The 17,500-nt window shown below is 43.6% G+C and overlaps 2 protein-coding genes across 11 annotated transcripts in view; both read left to right on the forward strand.

Moving 5' to 3' along the window:
* The window catches only part of cadm3 (cell adhesion molecule 3), an 81,224-nt gene extending 71,624 nt beyond the window's left edge, over window positions 1-9,600 (forward strand). For 6 of the 7 annotated variants that reach the window (XM_076981603.1, XM_076981608.1, XM_076981604.1 and 3 more), the window contains exons 8-11: window positions 240-412; window positions 1,967-1,987; window positions 4,862-4,987; window positions 6,200-9,600. In XM_076981603.1, the coding sequence (XP_076837718.1) occupies window positions 240-412; window positions 1,967-1,987; window positions 4,862-4,987; window positions 6,200-6,318 (439 nt within the window). In that variant the 3' untranslated portion in view covers window positions 6,319-9,600. The remainder of the gene's footprint in view (window positions 1-239; window positions 413-1,966; window positions 1,988-4,861; window positions 4,988-6,199) is intronic. The other variant, XM_076981609.1, reaches the window with a different exon arrangement.
* Window positions 9,601-10,030: 430 nt separating this feature from the next.
* The window catches only part of kirrel1b (kirre like nephrin family adhesion molecule 1b), a 55,757-nt gene continuing 48,287 nt past the window's right edge, over window positions 10,031-17,500 (forward strand). For all 4 annotated transcript variants that reach the window (XM_076981569.1, XM_076981571.1, XM_076981570.1 and 1 more), the window contains exon 1: window positions 10,031-10,341. In XM_076981569.1, coding sequence (XP_076837684.1) covers window positions 10,290-10,341 — 52 coding nt within the window. In that variant the 5' untranslated portion in view covers window positions 10,031-10,289. The remainder of the gene's footprint in view (window positions 10,342-17,500) is intronic.

Below are 17,500 nucleotides of genomic sequence, written 5' to 3' on the forward strand. Positions count from 1 at the left end.
GGGTGTGTGTGTGTGTGTGGTGTGTGTGTGTGTGTGTGTGTGTGTGTGTGTGTGTGTGTGTGCGTGTGTGCGTGTGTGTGCTCGCACGCTGCGCGCACCAGGATGATTTAGTTAATATGATTGAATTTGGGAGAAATTTGAGAAACGTGTGATATGTTGTAATTTTAGTCTCAGCTCAGCTGTGTCATGATGTCACCGCATATTGTCCCCTCCCACTCCCCCCAAACCCCGCCCCCCAGGCCCATGTCATTCAAATGGTGGAAGAAGGACGGTGAGCTCCCCCCACTGGTGAAGGAAGATGGTTCCTTCCTGCGCTTCGAGGTCCTTAACAAGTCTGATAATGGGGTGTACCTGTGCCAGGCGGCCAACGGCGTGGGCCAGGGCGACGGTTCCTACACCCTGCTGGTGCAAGGTAACGCCACACAGGTCACCGCCAGGGTCAGCTCGGCTCTGACCTTTGACCCTTACTTTGGGCATTAGTTTTCTGCACCTTCTCTGTTTCGTTGTTCTTTCTCTCGGTTTCTCTTTGTGTATGAGACACAATTTATTTAAACTTTATTTCAATTTTCCACTTTTTCCTTTACTTTCACTGCTCCACCATCATGTCCATCACGACATCCATCCTCTCTCCATCTTACCTCTCTCTCCTCCCCCTCCCTCTCTCCTCTCTTCTCTCCTCTTTCTTTCTCTCCCCCCTCGCTCTCCTCTCTCTCTCCTCTTCTCTCCTCTCTTCTCTCCTCTTTCTTTCTCTCCTCTCTCTCCTCCCTCTCTCTCTCCTCCGCCTTATCCTCCTCCCCCTCTCTCCTCTCTCTCTCCCTCTCTCCCTCTCTCTCTCCTCTTTAAGATCCCTGGACCTCTACCCTCCTACCCTTTACACCCTCCTCTGTTCACTCATCTCTCTCCACAGAGCTTCTCTCTCTCTCTTCCTCCCTGTACCTCCCTCATCCCTCTATCCCTCCTTCTGTTCAGTCCCCCTCACTCCCTCCTTTCTCTACCACTCTTTCTAACCTCCTCTTGCTTGAACTCTCTTCTCTTTTCTCTCTGCCTTTCTCTTCTCCTCTACCAGATTCATCACCCACTTCTCTCTCTCCATCCTCTATCACTCCATACCCCACTTCTCTCTCCCCCTCTTCTATCACTCCATCAATGGTTTCCAAGCTGAATGGAGTATACTTTACAGGTAACACACACACACACACACACACACACACACACACACACACACACACACACACACATACAAACAGAGATTTATAGCCTAGTATTGTAGCACTATTTACAAAAGTTCAAATAGCTACAAATATGAAGTACTTTGTGTGTGTGTGTGTGTGTGTTGTGTGTGTGTGTGTGTGTGTGTGTGTGTGTGTGTGTGTGTGTGTGTGTGTGTGTGGGCAAGTGGGAATGTGTGTGCTTGTGTGAATGAGAGTGCGAACACAGTAGAGATGTATTTATTCAGAGAGGATTTCATTATGATACAAACACTTAGATTTCATTATGATATGAACACCTAGGGTGGCATCTGCTGTTTGATTCAGTACTAAAACAGGATTTAACACAACAGCACTTCAAAGCCAAGATTACCCGGGTACACAATCTAACACAACACCCAGCGTCTACTACACGGAATTAACAAAGCTTTGGCACCAGCACAACAACATTTGTTCTGGTTATTTAATTATTTTATATGCGTAATGGAAGATAAAGTCAGTTTTGACACTCTGCATCAAACACACAAATTCACGTTGTCTCTCTCTCTCTCTCTCTCTCTCTCTCTCTCTCTCTCTCTCTCTCTCTCTCTCTTATACACACACACACACACACACACGACTACACTTATTTCACAGCACTCAATGTTTCTATTTTTCCTTTCACTCCTTCGCATCCTCTGATCCCTTACTTGCGTGACACTCATCCATCCATCCATCTCTCCATCCATCCATCCATCCATCTCTCCACCCATGTTAAGGAGAAGGTGACATCTCTGAAGGTATTGTCTTCAGTCTCCCGTCGGTCTGGTCCTTTGTCATGTTCTCTCATCTTCTCCTTCTTTCTCTTTATTTCCTGTTTGTGGTTGTTCCTCCTTTCCATCCTGCTTCTTTTTATTCTCCTGCCTCCTCTTTTCTGTCTCACTGCCTGTGTGTCTGTCTCACTGCCTGTGTGTCTGCCTGCTGGTCCATCTGTCTATCTGTCTTGTAGAGGGACTTGATACTGTAATAAAACAGTAAAAATGTTGTAATTTGGAAGCACTGAACTGGTTCTGAACTGGTTGTGTGGAATTAAACTGGAAGGATGGGTCTAATCTGGAAGGGTGCGGCTAAAACAGAAAGGCGGGGCTAAACCAGAAGGGCGGGGCTAAATTGGAAGGGGGGGACTAAACTGTAATTGTGGTGATTAAATTGTAGTTTTATAGGACAATCTGAAATTAGGGCCAAATGATTTAATCATAGCCTCTCAGCAATAACTATAAAAACAACAAGTCTCTTAAAAATGTCTGTTTAGTTTCACTATAATAATAATAATAATAATAATAATAATAATATTAATAATAATAGTAATTGTGACGGGTGAGGAGTGCAAACTAAACAGGAAGTGATCACACCAGTCGTAGAGAAAAGAAGGATTTAATGGAGCACGTGCACCAACTGAAAACGCCTGACACAATCTAAATGAAGGACAAAATAACCAGCAGTGAACTGGGGATTATAATAGGCCCCGCCCACCTGAGGGACGACACAACACAAACTACTGCCGCTGTGGATGGAGGCAGCTGGTAGGGGCCCGTATTGTGACAGTAATAATAATAATAATAGTTCTTCTCAATTGCTAAAACACTGAAGCCCATTGGCTGAACAAAGTTCACAGTTGTCTGAAGTGATGTAGCTAATTGTTCAGTCTGTGGTCAGTACCCTAAACCATCTCACATGGTATAACACAATGTCCAGACCGCACTTACACTTTTCAGCACATCTCTGAACACATTCTCAATCGCAAAACACATTCTGCACTCTAACGCACATCATCTATACTGTTAAACACAAGTGGTAACAATTAATTACAAACAAAACACAAGTCATTGATTAAACACAGTCACTCAGAATGGAGTTCACTTCTTTCAAATGATGTGACACAAGCATGTTGTGGATTCAGCTCGAGGTGATGTAGGTGAGGAATCATGTCAGACATGGTTTAAACACAGAGAGTCAAGGACACTCAACCAGACACTGCTGAAAGGTCCAACCAGGGAGGCAGATACAAAAACCCTAAACCCTAAACCCTAACCCCTAACCCTTAACCCTAACCCAGGACGGAACAACCAAAATGACAACACAAGCACATGGGACATGAAAACAAAAACCTGAATGTCAGGTAGGGGTGGAACATGAACCCCAAGACAAGATTGAAAGATTGACAGAGCCAGACATGACAAACTGGAGATGATCAAGTCAGATTTCAGTGCAGCAGATCAATAAGCCGGTTCAAAAATGTCCTCAGACAACGTGCGTGCATCTGTCTAGACGACGCTAACATTTAACAGAACTGAAGAGGGGACATTGTTTATAGATAATATTAAAACACTGATGAAGAGGGGACATTGTTTATAGACAATATTAAAACACTGATGAAGAGGGGACATTGTAGACAATATTAAAACACTGATGAAGAGGGGACATTGTTTATAGACAATATTAAAACACTGATGAAGAGGGGACATTGTTTATAGACAATATTAAAACACTGATGAAGAGGGGACATTGTTTATAGACAATATTAAAACACTGATGAAGAGAGAACATTGTTTGTAGACAATATTAAAACACTAATGAAAGGACCTTTGAGACCAAATATAGTAAAGCAATTATTACTTTTCTTACTACTAAATTCATAAAATATGGACTAAGATGGACTAACAAAATGAAAAGTTGATGATGGAGATGCCAGCCCATCAGAGAGCAGTGACATTAATCTGGAGAATACTTGTGAATATTTGATGTATTCAGAAAGAAAAGAGGATTATTTAATCCTGTTTAAATTATTGATTGAATTAAATACCAGGACCCTGAAATATTGTTGCACAAAACCCAGAACAACACTATACATGATAGCAAAACACATGACAATCAACCAGCAATATAACACACACAGGAGAATACAGTGTATACGTACGTGCACATGTAAATCACACAAAACAAGACAGCAGGGTTGGAACAGAGGAAGGGTTCACAAGAGAAGAGACAAGCGCAGACAACAACCGAAACAAAACCACAGGATAGATATCAACAGACGGGGACGCTAATACCAGAGGGGGGCACGTCAAATACCTCACAACCTCTATGACAAATAATTCATAACCACCATGACAAATACCTCACAACCTCTATGACAAATATCTCACGACGTCCATGACAAATACATCACAACTTCACAACCTCCATGACAAATTCCTCACAAAACTCAAAACGGGATGACACAAAACCCAAAGCGTTACTACACAAACCCAAGAACAATACTATACAGTAAACAAAAACAAAGTGAAAGATTTAGTATGTTTTCTGTTGATTATTTGACTTGTATCAGATGATTTCTTTACCTCAGCCTGTATTGAATGGGAAGGTTGTATGTCATGAACTCTTGAACACCACCACACTAGAATAATAGTAAAGGCCCGTTTCAGAAGTCATGTGCAGTTTGATGGTTTGTTTTGTTAACTAGACCTACTGTGTCTTTGTTCTTCCCACACTCTTCCTTCATCTCTCTCTCTCTATCTGTTCTTTCTACATTCTGTCTATCTGTTCTCTCCCTCTCTCTCTGTGTTCTTTATGTTCACTCTCTTTCTCTCTCTCTCTCTCTCTCTCTCTCTCAGACCCTACAGCGATGTCCACCTCATCAGGAGTTGACCACGCTGTAATCGGCGGTGTGGTGGCTGTTATCGTCTTCATCATGCTCTGTCTCCTCATCGTCCTCGGCAGATACCTCATCAGACACAAAGGTGTTTACACACACACACACACGTGTGCAAACACACATGCTACATAACATGTATGTACTTACATATTTGATTTGTCATTTTTAATTGTCACACAAAAACACTAAAGAAATGTATCATGACAGAGAGATTATCGAGTTGGTTATTTCTTTTCAAAATAGTCTACTGCCTAACCCTACTCACTAAAATAGTGTCCACTACTGCTTAACCCTACTCACTAAAATAGTGTCCACTACTGCCCGACCCTACTCACCATGGTTACTTCTGCCTGTACCATCACCAGTGATGTCAGTAATGAGTAATATAACGCGCTACTATTTCCAGTCCAGTAATCAGATTAAAGTAACTTATCCAAATAACTGTGCGTTACTATTTATATTTTCCCTAGTAAAATATATATTTTTGCTTTCTTCTTGGCTCAGTTCTACTTTTGCGTCTGACCGTAGCGCTCGACTCCGCACGCGCGTGAACCTGTGAGAGCGCGAGCGCGTTCACGTCATTCTGTGCAGTGTTCTCCGTAACGATATGTGGTAGTATAAAGAAACACCCCTCAAACACAGGGGAATGAACATTTACCTGACCAATTTTAATGTTGCTTTGTGTTCCAGGTTTGAAAAATGCTGGAATTTAGGCTAACGTAGCCTACTTAAAAATGCTTGAAATTGTAATTGTATTTCGTTTAACAACAAATAGCTGTCTGACTGAATAGTTCGCTTGTATTATGTTTACAAATACATTTACAAATAATACCGCGCAGAAACACAAACGTAATGTCAGGAGATACATTATTTAAATGTCAGGAGATACATTGTTACTGTTAAAAATGCACTTCCAATAAAGTGAGTATTGGAAAAACTAATTTTGCTGCTGAATGTAACTACTAAAGTAACTTGTAATCTAACGTAGTTACTTTTTAAATCAAGTAATATGTAATGTAACTAAGTTATTTTTTAAAGGAGTAATCAGTAATCGTATTACTTTTTCAAGACAACTAAGCCATCACTGACCATCACCATGGTTACTTCTACCTGTACCAATAACACCGTCACACCATTACATATTTTGAATGTTGCTACAGACAGCTCCAACGAAAGGGTGTGTGGGCCCTCACAACATACAATGCTTCTAATGCCTTAATGAAAGTATGTGTTAACACACACACACACACACACACACACACACCCACCCCGTCTTGAGCACCTGTTCCCCCCCCAGGTACGTACCTGACCCATGAAGCTAAAGGCTCAGATGACGCTCCAGACGCGGACACCGCCATCATCAACGCTGAGGGAGGACACTCTGGTGCGGAGGACAAGAAGGAGTACTTCATCTAGACATCCCTCCATCCCTCCATCTCCCCTAGCTTCACTTCCTGTCAGTCGGAGGAAACAGAGAAGGAGGATGAAGAGGAGGAAGAACTTAAGGAAGGAATTAAACAAAAAGAGAAAGTGGAACTACAGAAGGAGAACCGGTTCAGAGATGAAGCAGGAGAGAAATATAGCACTCACAGAAAGATTCATAACCCCATAAACCCATAAACACACACACACACACACATATACACACACACACACACACACAAACATGCTCATCCACACACACACACATACACACACACACACACACACATACAAACATAGACACAGACACACACACTCATCCACATACACACACACACACACGCTCAACCACACACACACACACACACACACACACACAACCATAGACACAGACACACACACTCATCCACATACACACACATGCTCATCCACACACACACACACACACACACACATCCCCGTGACCCCATATTTAAGGCAATATGATGGTAACAGCTCATCCCCACAGTGAGCACATTTACATTCACATCTCACACAGAAATGTTTGTCTCCATGTTCACTTGAACTGTATGCATGTATACTGGCACAACCTTTACTCCCTCCTGTTATATCCAACACACACTGTTTCAGCACACACACACACATTCACACACACACACACACACACACACATGCATGTACACACACACTTGCATGCACACACACATATTCATACATACACACACACGCGCATGCACACACACGCACACACACACACACACACATGTACACACACACACGCACACACACACATGCACAAACACACACACACACACACACACACACACACACACACACACACACTCACACGCTATTTCAACACAGACCACAGACACACACACATACGCTATTTCAACACAGACCACACACACACCAAAGCAAGCAAAGACCCCCAGATAAAGATTCCACTCATTCTTGCCTTATACAGCTGATACACAGAAACAGGTAGTAAAATATCTCATACCATTCAGCAATACTGACGCGTGCACACACACAAACACACACACACACACACACACACACACACACACACACACACACACACACACACACACACACACACACACACACACACAGACTAACAGGCAGAAAGACACACACACACACACATGTGCACACATATAGACAAACAGGCAGAAAGACACACATGTACACACGCTACAATCATGCAAAAACAGTGTGTCTAGCATACTGTATGGGATCCCCGTATAAATGTAAAAATATAAATATATATAAATATATATATATGATTATATAGCATTGTTTTTACATGAATGATGGTTCAGTGTGCTGTAAATATACTCCTATGCTCCGCCCACTTCTATCCTATGCTCCGCCCATCACTTTCTCTTTTATCTTTCACTCTCTCCTCTGTCTCCATATATTTTCCTCCTCTAATCTTTCTCATGTCTTTCTGTCTTTCTCCCTATCTCTTCATCTACCCTGTCTCTGTCTCACTCTCTCTGTTTCTCTCTATCTCTGTCTCTCTCTATCTGTCTCTCTCTCTAAAACACTGTCTGCCTGCTCATATTGCAGTATTTATTCTAAGCCTGGTTTTCTTACGTATGTGAAAATGCATCGAGTTGAAAAAATAACTGATATATGGAGTAAGAAAAACAATGTTGCTATGGAAACTTCAGTACTGCAAATGTTTGTTTGAGTGTTTGGTTTCTTCCTGCTGTAATTGGTGCTGCAGTTTCCTGTGTCAGCGTCACCTCAGGAATAATAATAATGATGATGATGATGATGAAGGTGATTATTATTATTATTATTATTATTTATAAATCCATTATGAAATGTCATCCACTTGTCACACCACACATAATCCCAGTACATGCATCTCACGACATCACTTCCTGTGATCAGTTAACATGCTACACCTTTGAGGAATGACATCACTTCCTGTGCTTGAATGACAGGAGCTCAGTTTAAGCAGGGTAAAACTGCATGTGCGAACAAAGTCAAAACAAACAAGAATCTAGACTCTTCTGTCTACTGTACTCTAGCTCTCTCTGTCTGTCTCTCTCTCACTTTTTCTGTCTTTGCTTTCTAGTGTCAGAAAAACTAGATTCAACCACTCCAGTGTTATTTACCTGTGCAGGTAACCTCGTTACGGCTCCAGGTGATTGAGTTATGTTAGGATGAACAGTGCAGATATGAGTGTATCCAGGTTAACCCCTGGGCACCTGATACATGTTCTCTGAGACGGCAATTACAGCCATCTTGACAATTACTAACTTTAATTTTGGATCAGATGCAGTAAGTGTGTTTTTCAGAGTGGATCTAGTTGTGCTTCAGAAATAGATCAGGACGAAGTGTGATTGAACCTTGTAGCAGGAAGCAGTGGGCAGTTGTGTTCCAGTGAGGTGGAACAGCTGTGATTGGACCTTATTCTCTATAGAACTTAACCATCCCAAGACCACGTGACCATGCTACCGTGCCCTTCCGGAAGCGCTAGGGGACACTTCCGCTGCTCCGTGCTTCACTATAGACTGCCCTTATCTCGGACCTAACGCGTGCTGTTACAACCCTTTGTCACTAGAGGTCGCATTCTCCGCCTCTTGAGTCTTCTCTCTGTCTCTCTAGAGACAGCTGTTTCTCTCTCTGTCTGTCTCTCTCTGTCTCTCTCTCTTTCTCTCGTACAGGTAGCAGAATTTGTGATGCACCTTATGTTAGTGGTGGATCATTTCAGCGATTAATTTCTAAGTTATGTTTTTTTCTTTATGTAGCTGTGCAGTCTTACGTGTAAATTTTGTTTTAATGTTTTTTTTTAATATGGTGTTTTAGATTTGAAGGTTTCGCGGACAAGTTTCTGTGACTCAAGTGTTTTTAAAAAATCGGCCTTTAAAAAAATCTAAATAGAGTTGCCTTGAACAGTCGTGTCTAGTTGACACTTCAAGAGCACTCTCCTCACACAACACACAATATTGTGAGTGTGTGTTTGTGTGTAAGATGTTCACTACAGTATCGTTTCAGCGGACGAAGAAAACGAGCTTTGCTCATTTTAGCGTCTATGCGTTATTTTTGAATGACAAGTCTTCCTTTTCAATAAATCTTCATATCTCATGGATCTTGTGATGTTTGAGTTGTGTTATGGCCGATGTCATCGCAGCAGGACAACGCTGAACATGTTATTGTGGGTTTCGTTCGGTCTCTCAAGGGTCTGTGTTTGCTTTTTGTTTTAAAAAGAGTTCAGTTGTTAACTTCAAATAAACGTGCATATTTGGGTTAACCTCATTCCGTTCACTGTTGTTCACTCTTATTTCCTGCGTATTTGTACAGTTATGCAGGTTAGTGTGAATGTATGAGTCCCGCACTTGAATGAACTCGGGTCCATCTCCGGTGTCTTTATATCACCGCTGGTCATATATTTGATAACCACGCAGACAGCCTCGTCTCCCACACGACACTCGGCTCGGTTCTAGTGCACCTTACCCGAGTCCATCTCTACTGTTCCCGCTCTGACATTGAGACTCGCCGAAGGACGACAGCGTGGAGATGAGTGCAGTACCGCCACTGGCCACTGGCGAGGCGACGGCGCTGTTGCCTACCGAAATAATGAAAAACTGATATTTGCAATTTGCGCCGCGTGAGAAAGAGAAAGAAAGAGAGAGAGAGAGAGAGAGAGAGAGAGAGAGAGAGAGAGAGAATATATTCTCTGAGGAATTGTCTCGTTAATGAAGGGACGAAACGAAGCGGCGAGCACGCCACCGAGCGGAGCACGTAGAGAGACGTGAGAGGCGGAATGGAGCGACGTGCAGGGCAGGAGTGTCATTAGATCACGGATATAATATCACACCCTCACTGGGGAGGCAAGTCTGAACTGATGAACTGATGAATTGATGAATTAATGAATTGATGGTTTGTCCAGCAGCGCAGGGACGGACGCGTGCGACCGCACGGATTTACACTGACGCGGCTCAGTCATGGCTGGGGTTTGGATATTAACTTTGGCCATCGGTATTAATGTTAACAAAGGTAAGAGACAAACACGACACCCCCTTTACCGGCGTACACAACATTTCTGATGAATTCAAAATTAAGTTTTTATTCTGTTCTTTTCTGTTATTTAGACTAGTCAAGTAGCCAACTATCATTCAGGCTATTATTTAGCTCAGACATTGTGTGTGTGTGTGTGTGTGTGTGTGTGTGTGTGAGAGAGAGAGAGAGAGAGAGAGAGAGAGAGTGAGTGTGTGTGTGTGTGTGTGTGAGGCAGAGAGAGATAACTTGTACCCTGCCATATCGTGACCTTTACATTTATTCTGGATTCAAAGTACAATTCGTTAATTAAATTATGTTTCACATTATATTCATAATGTCCTGCGTGTCCTGCTTTAGTAAAACATAAACTGGTGGTGTGTAGTGTCCATTATCACTCCACATCAAGACTCGTGTCTGAGTGTTCGTCACGCGCGTGTCCATCCGGACCAGTGCGCGTGGCTCCCTCCAGGTTCAAAGAGCCTCGTGCCGACCCGCTTGGCCCCGCGCAACTGTGCCTCGCGCGCGGACTCGCCAGCGACGTTACGAGCACGCAGCAGGTGCGGCCGTCGAGGTCTCGCGCCTCTCGTGATGCACACGTTGCGGCTGGAGGGCTCGAGACGCTATTGTACGCCGCCAGCGCGCGCGCCAACACCGTTTTTCACCCCCCGTGTGTAGCGCCGTTAATTCATAATACGAAGCGAGCGGCGGTGGTTCGTGGCGGTGCCGAGGTGCGTCAGTAACGGGGACGGTTTCGCCCTCCACACGGTGTCCGCCTTTGTTCGGCACCGTCGGAATGCCGTGCGGCGGACAGGAAAGCGCGAGCCTCGACAAAGACGCACTTGTTGTGTGGGGAGCGTCTGCTCGTCTTTATCTCACGCGCTTTACTGCAACGTCCCACTGAATAAGATGAACGAACTGACCAAATAAAAACGTGACAAACCGCGGCAGCGGGTTTTTTTACGACTTTCGCTCTTCCCTCGACCAAAGTGTTTTGTATCAGCTATAGGAAAGTGGGCACGTTTGATAAGCACTGCTTTGACGTGCACACATGCACGTTACACACACGCACGTAACATACACACATACACATGCACACACACAATACCTGAACATGTACAGTGTTAGTGTTCATCTGACAATGCTGGGGCACACATAAAGGGGCGACTATTGTTTGACTGTCCCGTTTTCGTGGCTCAGACAGTCTCAAACAGACATGTTTTTGTGGTCTGCACAGTCTGAGGTGGTCCTGAGACGCTGGTCGTCTTCAACTGTAGGTTGAACGTTGTTCATGCATGAGGAGGTTATGCCTGCATCTACTAGAGAGAGCAGGGTAAGAAAACGTGTTTTTGGGTCAGCTACAGCTTGGGTCAGCTACAGCAAACACGGTGTGCTAAGCATGGCTCTGACCCACGTCTGTCCTGACTGTTTTCAAAACCAGGCTACAGAAAAGCCGTCTGACTGGTGTGTATATTTGGTGTTTGTCTGGGGACTCGTCTCGGCGTTAGTCTGACTGATCTGTGTGGAACTGTACAGTAAGAACAGAGAGAACGGGAGACCGATGGTGTAGGAGGGAGAGAGAGAGAGAAGTTATGTGTTCGGAAAGAAGGAGTCAAATAGTTTCTGATATGGAGGAGTAGGAGAGAGGAGAGGAAATGAGACATGCTGTGATGGAGGGATGAGATGTGGGGGGGGGGGGGGGGGGATGGGTGTGAGGCAGAGATGGCGTGATGGAGTAAGGAGGAGAGGAGGACCTGGAAGTGTTGCTTTCTTTTCATTAGTGTATTGTTGTACTTTAATTTCTCCTGCTAGAGGCTGCAATGCAAGCACAATTATTTCAGCTCAGCCCTCCAGCTCAAATGGGTATGAGTGTACCAGCTCGAATGGGTCCACCAGCTCAAATGGGTCCATGCCAACTAACTCAACTGGGGCTATATATACAAGTTGTGTAGCACCTTACACTTGATACATTTATTCATACACTGGTTACAAGTGATATCACACTGATATCTTAACTGGGTTTGGCATTTGGAGACATGCAGATAAAAGGCCTGTGTGTGTGTGTGTGTGTGTGTGTGTGTGTGTGTGTGACACTAGGTTGCAGGTGTGGTGGATGTGTGTGCATCCACAAAAAAATTGATTGGACAATAGATGGTGAGAATGAAGTATAGCTGATGTATGACAGAAGCTCATGTGTTTGAAGCGGTTATGAAGCAGTGTTTCATTATGGTGTCCTTGTGGGTAACCAGGCGTAACTGGTGTAACTCACTCGTAACACATTGGCAGAACCAGGATCTGGTTCCAGTGTCCTTCCTCGTCACCCTCTAGCTTCATGTGATACTGAAGTTTAACTGCTTTATCTTACTGCGATTTTCACAGTGTTGAATGTAATATCTGAGCTTGGCAAAAGAAGAAATAATATAGCTGTCAGTAAAACGTGAGACGGAGGACAACGTGTGGAGTGAAGAGACGTGAGACGTGAATGAATGGCGTGTTTATTGGATTACCAGAGATGTTGTGTGATCTCCCCCCGGCTGGAGGACACTGCCCAGCAGGAAATAGTGATTATTTCTTAGACCCTTAAAGTTCATTACTGAGAGACGGTGAGGGAGAAAGAGGGAGGAGTGGTGGTGATGGATTGATAGTAGAGATTCCTGAGATTCATGAAATGTTAATGTAAGTTTTATTAGGTTTTTTTTTTATAGAGTATCTTTAATCTTTTTTATTGAAAGCTCAAAAAACGCCTTACAACATAAGAAAATGAATTAACAATATTGGGAGAAGCAATCGGAAAAAATACAGTCCAAGCAGTATAAGATACATTAACTATATAAACACAATACGTGAGTGAAGAAGGGGGGTTTTGATGAAGGATGGATGCTCTACGTCCAACTGTGGAGATTGATCGAGGAACGACAAAAAGTGGCCTGAGTGACCAGGTACTTCGAGGACTAGAATATCTATGGCGACAGACAAGTCCATGAAAAACTTTCTGGATATTGAGAATTTGGACTATTATACGTCTTGTAACTGGAAGCCAGTGATGCTGAAGGAGAGACGTGAGCAGATGTCCTGGTGTGAGTGGGTAGTCAGGCAGAAGACTCTTTATTTACACTGGAGTTTGTTTGAGGATCTGCTGGGGGGATCTGAAACACGTGGACTACAACAATCCAGTCATGAGGTAATGAAAGCGTGAACCAACATTTTGTTATCATGAAATCTGAGGTAAACAAAGCAGAGTTCAGCAGTACAGTAGAATACAAATCTGGAATCAGAAGGTGTGTGTGAACAGAAGATGTGTGTTACCAGAAGGTGTGGGATCATGAACTATCCTGAGGTTTCCAGCAGTAGTGGAGAGACTGCATCTGACAAAAACATCTGAGTCAAGACAGCAGCTTTAGCCAGAGAAGTCTGAGGTCTTAACAGACATGACCTCTGTTGTATCAGTGTTCAACTTTAAGAAATATGATGACTGTTTCTGTAAACAGTTTAGTAGTAAGATGGAAAGGGGCAGTAGGTGAGTACTAGGGCAGTTCTGTGAGTTCTGGGGCAGTTCTGCGACTCGTCTACACAGAAACTGAAATACAGCCCTGCTTCCAAAGTGTAACGTATCTGATAAATAAAGGGGGTCTAGAGCAGGACCTTGAGGTACGCCTTGATAAACTGAAACAGCACTGGATATGAATTTGCTAATAGAAATGACATGTTGCCTATCGGTAGTATGTGATTTGAATCAGACTAGGGCAGTGCCGTGGACGCCAAAATAAGAGTCCAGACAAAATGGTAAAATGCTGTGTAATTCACTGTATTGAATGTAGCACTAAGGTCTAAATGGAGTAGAATGTTAATGAGGCCAGTATGTGCAGATTGGAGAAGGTCATTACTTCCCTTAAAAGAGCAGATTCTGTACTGTGATGAGAGCAAAAACCTGACTGAAAGACTCCGAGGTTATTAGTATGCATTTGTGCCTGTAGTTGTGAAGCTGCTACCTTTTCTAACACCTGAGCAGGAAAGGGGAGATTAGAGTGGGCTGTGTGATTACCAAGGTCAAGAGAATTCAACGCTTGTTTTTTAAGAATTAGAGGAACTGTGGCAGTTTTCAAAGTTAGAGGAACTTCAACAGAGACTAGAAAGCTGAAGAGGAGGAAGAGGAAGACGAGCTTGTGATGTGGATCTGAAGAGCACGTTGATATGCTGGATCTCATGACGAGTTCATGTGTACATAGAGGATCAGTGGGGGTACGACTGTAAAGATGCAGCTTGGGTATCAGTTTCTCCTGATGGAGTGGAAACAGTGGAGTGGGATGGAATATATGGATGGATATATTTGTTCTCTGCAAATATAGTAAACTTTGAAACAACTGAATAAAGTCTTGAAATAAACTAGTGGTGTCTCTCGGTGCTGATGCGGTGTGACTGGACACGTTTGCTGACGTTTGTTTTAAAGATGGTGTCTGGGTTACTCTTTCTGTCATGGATGCTGCTCCAGGAAGTCTTTGTGGTTTTTGACATGGCCAGTAAAGGTCAGGAGGTGAACTGTGAGGTGAGGAGGTCAGGTCAGTAAAGGTCAGGAGGTGAACTGTGAGGTGAGGAGGTCAGATCAGCAAAGGTCAGGAGGTGCACTGTGAGGTGAGGAGGTCAGGTCAGCAAAGGTCAGGAGGTGAACTGTGAGGTCAGTTGGCAGGTTCTCAACTCTGAGTTGAAGGGTTTAGCGTAGAGACGCGTGTCTGAGATACGAGGGTTAAACAGGAAAGAAAGTCAGTATAGGAAGAAAAAGACGATAGACAGATATGATAATAGATATGTTAACAGACATACTGGTGTGTAGTGAACAGATATGATAGTTTTCATGTATTGTTTTGGTTTTGAAGCATCATAATTATATTCAGTGAGCTGTTGTATCAGAATCTTCCTAAAACAGAAAGATGAATGATGTTCATGCAAGCAGTATTTTTTATAAAGAGAATTTTTCAAGAGAAATTCTGCAGTCACAGAGCATTGTGGAGAACACCACCTCCACCTGTGGAGAACACCACCTCCACCTGTGGAGAACACCACCTCCACCTGTGGAGAATGCCACCTCCACCTGTGGAGAATGCCAGATGCAGATGAACAAGCAGGACATGGTGAAGCTGAAGAAGGCAGTTCCTTACACTTACACATCTCAGGTGAGGTCTATCTATCAACATGATTCAAACCTTTGCTGGCTTCGTCACTCAGTAAGGGCCTGTGAAAAGCAGTTCTGTTTGTGACCAACAGATAAATAATAAGTGAGGCTTTCACTTTAACAGTTTGGCTCGTCTGGACATGATTTTGCTTTGGAGATTTTTGCTTTGTAGCAGACAAATATCTCTCCCTGTCTGCACAGCGATGGTTTGTTCATCGGATCAATTGGAAGAGAGATGTTGGATAGTTAATTATGAGTCCACACAGTGTGCGACAAGCCACAATGAATGCAACAGGACTGCCGAACAAACCCCAGAGTGATGCGGGGAGTATATCCATCGTACCAATCGTACCATCGTATCCATCGTACCCATCGTACCATCGTACCCATTGTACCATCGTATCATCGTACCCATCGTACCCATCGTATCATCGTACCCATCGTACCCATTGTACCCATCGTACCGTCGTACCCATCGTACCCATCGTATCATCGTACCCATCATACCCATCGTACCATCGTACCCATCGGAAGGTGAAGCAAGATAAGAACGGACTGAAGCAACTGTCTACATGCGTAATGTGAGATTAGCAGTTGTGAGCTTGGAAGAACCATAATTCCTACAGCTACACAGTCAAATGCCATGTTGGTAAGCAGCATTCGATGGGAACATCCTCTAAAGAGACCAACAGTGAGAGAGCATGGGGTGTGGGACGTGACTGTGGGGTGTGACTGTGGGGTTTTACTGTGGGGTGTGAGTGTGGGGTGTGGGGTGTGGGGTCTGACTGTGGGGCGTGAGCGTGGGGTTTGACTGTGGGGTGTGGGGCATGAGTGTGGGGTGTGGGGTCTGACTGTGGGGTGTTCACTTGAAGGTTCTGTACAGATCAATAAATTCAGCACAGACACACGAGGTCTTTCAGTCTGCCAGTAAAAAGACATCAATTTTTATTCTAAATAATCCTAATTGGAAGTTTATTTTAGCAGTATTAATGTAGCTCAGGAACAAAAGTGGGATATCATTAACTCGGACCAGAACTAGTGTTCTCTCGGACCAGAACCAGCGCTTACATGGACTGGTGCCCACATTCTCTCTGACCAACATCTGTGTTCTCTTGAGTCAGATCCAGCGTTCACTAGGACCGGCCCCTGTGTTCTCTTAGTCCAGGGTGCGGGAACCTTTTGGCTGAGAGAGCCATGAAAGCCGCATGTTTTAAAAATGTATTTCTGTGAGAGCCATACAATATTTTTTACAATTTTAACAATTTAGTAAGACCAACAACTGTTGAGTATAATAAGTCTGAATTTCTTCCCGCTGTTCCACGCTGGATATTTCGATGTTGCCTGGTGTGTGTTAGTGTCGCTTTATATCTGACTGTTCCATTGATGAGATTTTTTCATTGCACAGCCTATTAAACACTTTTCGTTGTCTTCTTTGTCAAAAGGCTTTGCTCTGCATACATTAGCTAGCTGACTACGATTCAAAAATCCAATAAAAGTTTTTGTGCCGAATCCTGCCGTACCCGGAAGGACAGCTGGGGTCCACCCACCCGCAACCCTGAACAGGTGTGGTAGAAAATAGATGTATGGATTAAAATGCATTTTTGTAATGTTACTTTAAAATGTCAGCGGAATTATTCATTACTTATCATCAGTGTTCTCAAGTCTCACGCATTGAACGTGTGACACACGCATTTGACCGTCTTCACACGCCACACTTCCGATTTCACACGCCGAAAAAAAAAAATCTAGTTTATTTACCTCTGATCCATATCTATGACGCCCTCCACTGGCGATCGATTGCGATATACAACTTACATTCACACTCTGAAATGAATTCTAAACTTGAGAGCCCTGCTTATCATGTTGGGAAACATCGTGTTAACTAAGATGTATCTGCGGGCCAGATGCCGTCAACAGAGCCACGTCTGTCTATCAAGACACAGACTCCGCCCCCTGCACTAGGCGGAGACATGTCACTTAGCTTATGTTCTG

Source organism: Brachyhypopomus gauderio, chromosome 19 (assembly GCF_052324685.1).
Source record: "Brachyhypopomus gauderio isolate BG-103 chromosome 19, BGAUD_0.2, whole genome shotgun sequence".
In the NCBI taxonomy this organism is placed as follows: Eukaryota; Metazoa; Chordata; class Actinopteri; order Gymnotiformes; family Hypopomidae; genus Brachyhypopomus; species Brachyhypopomus gauderio.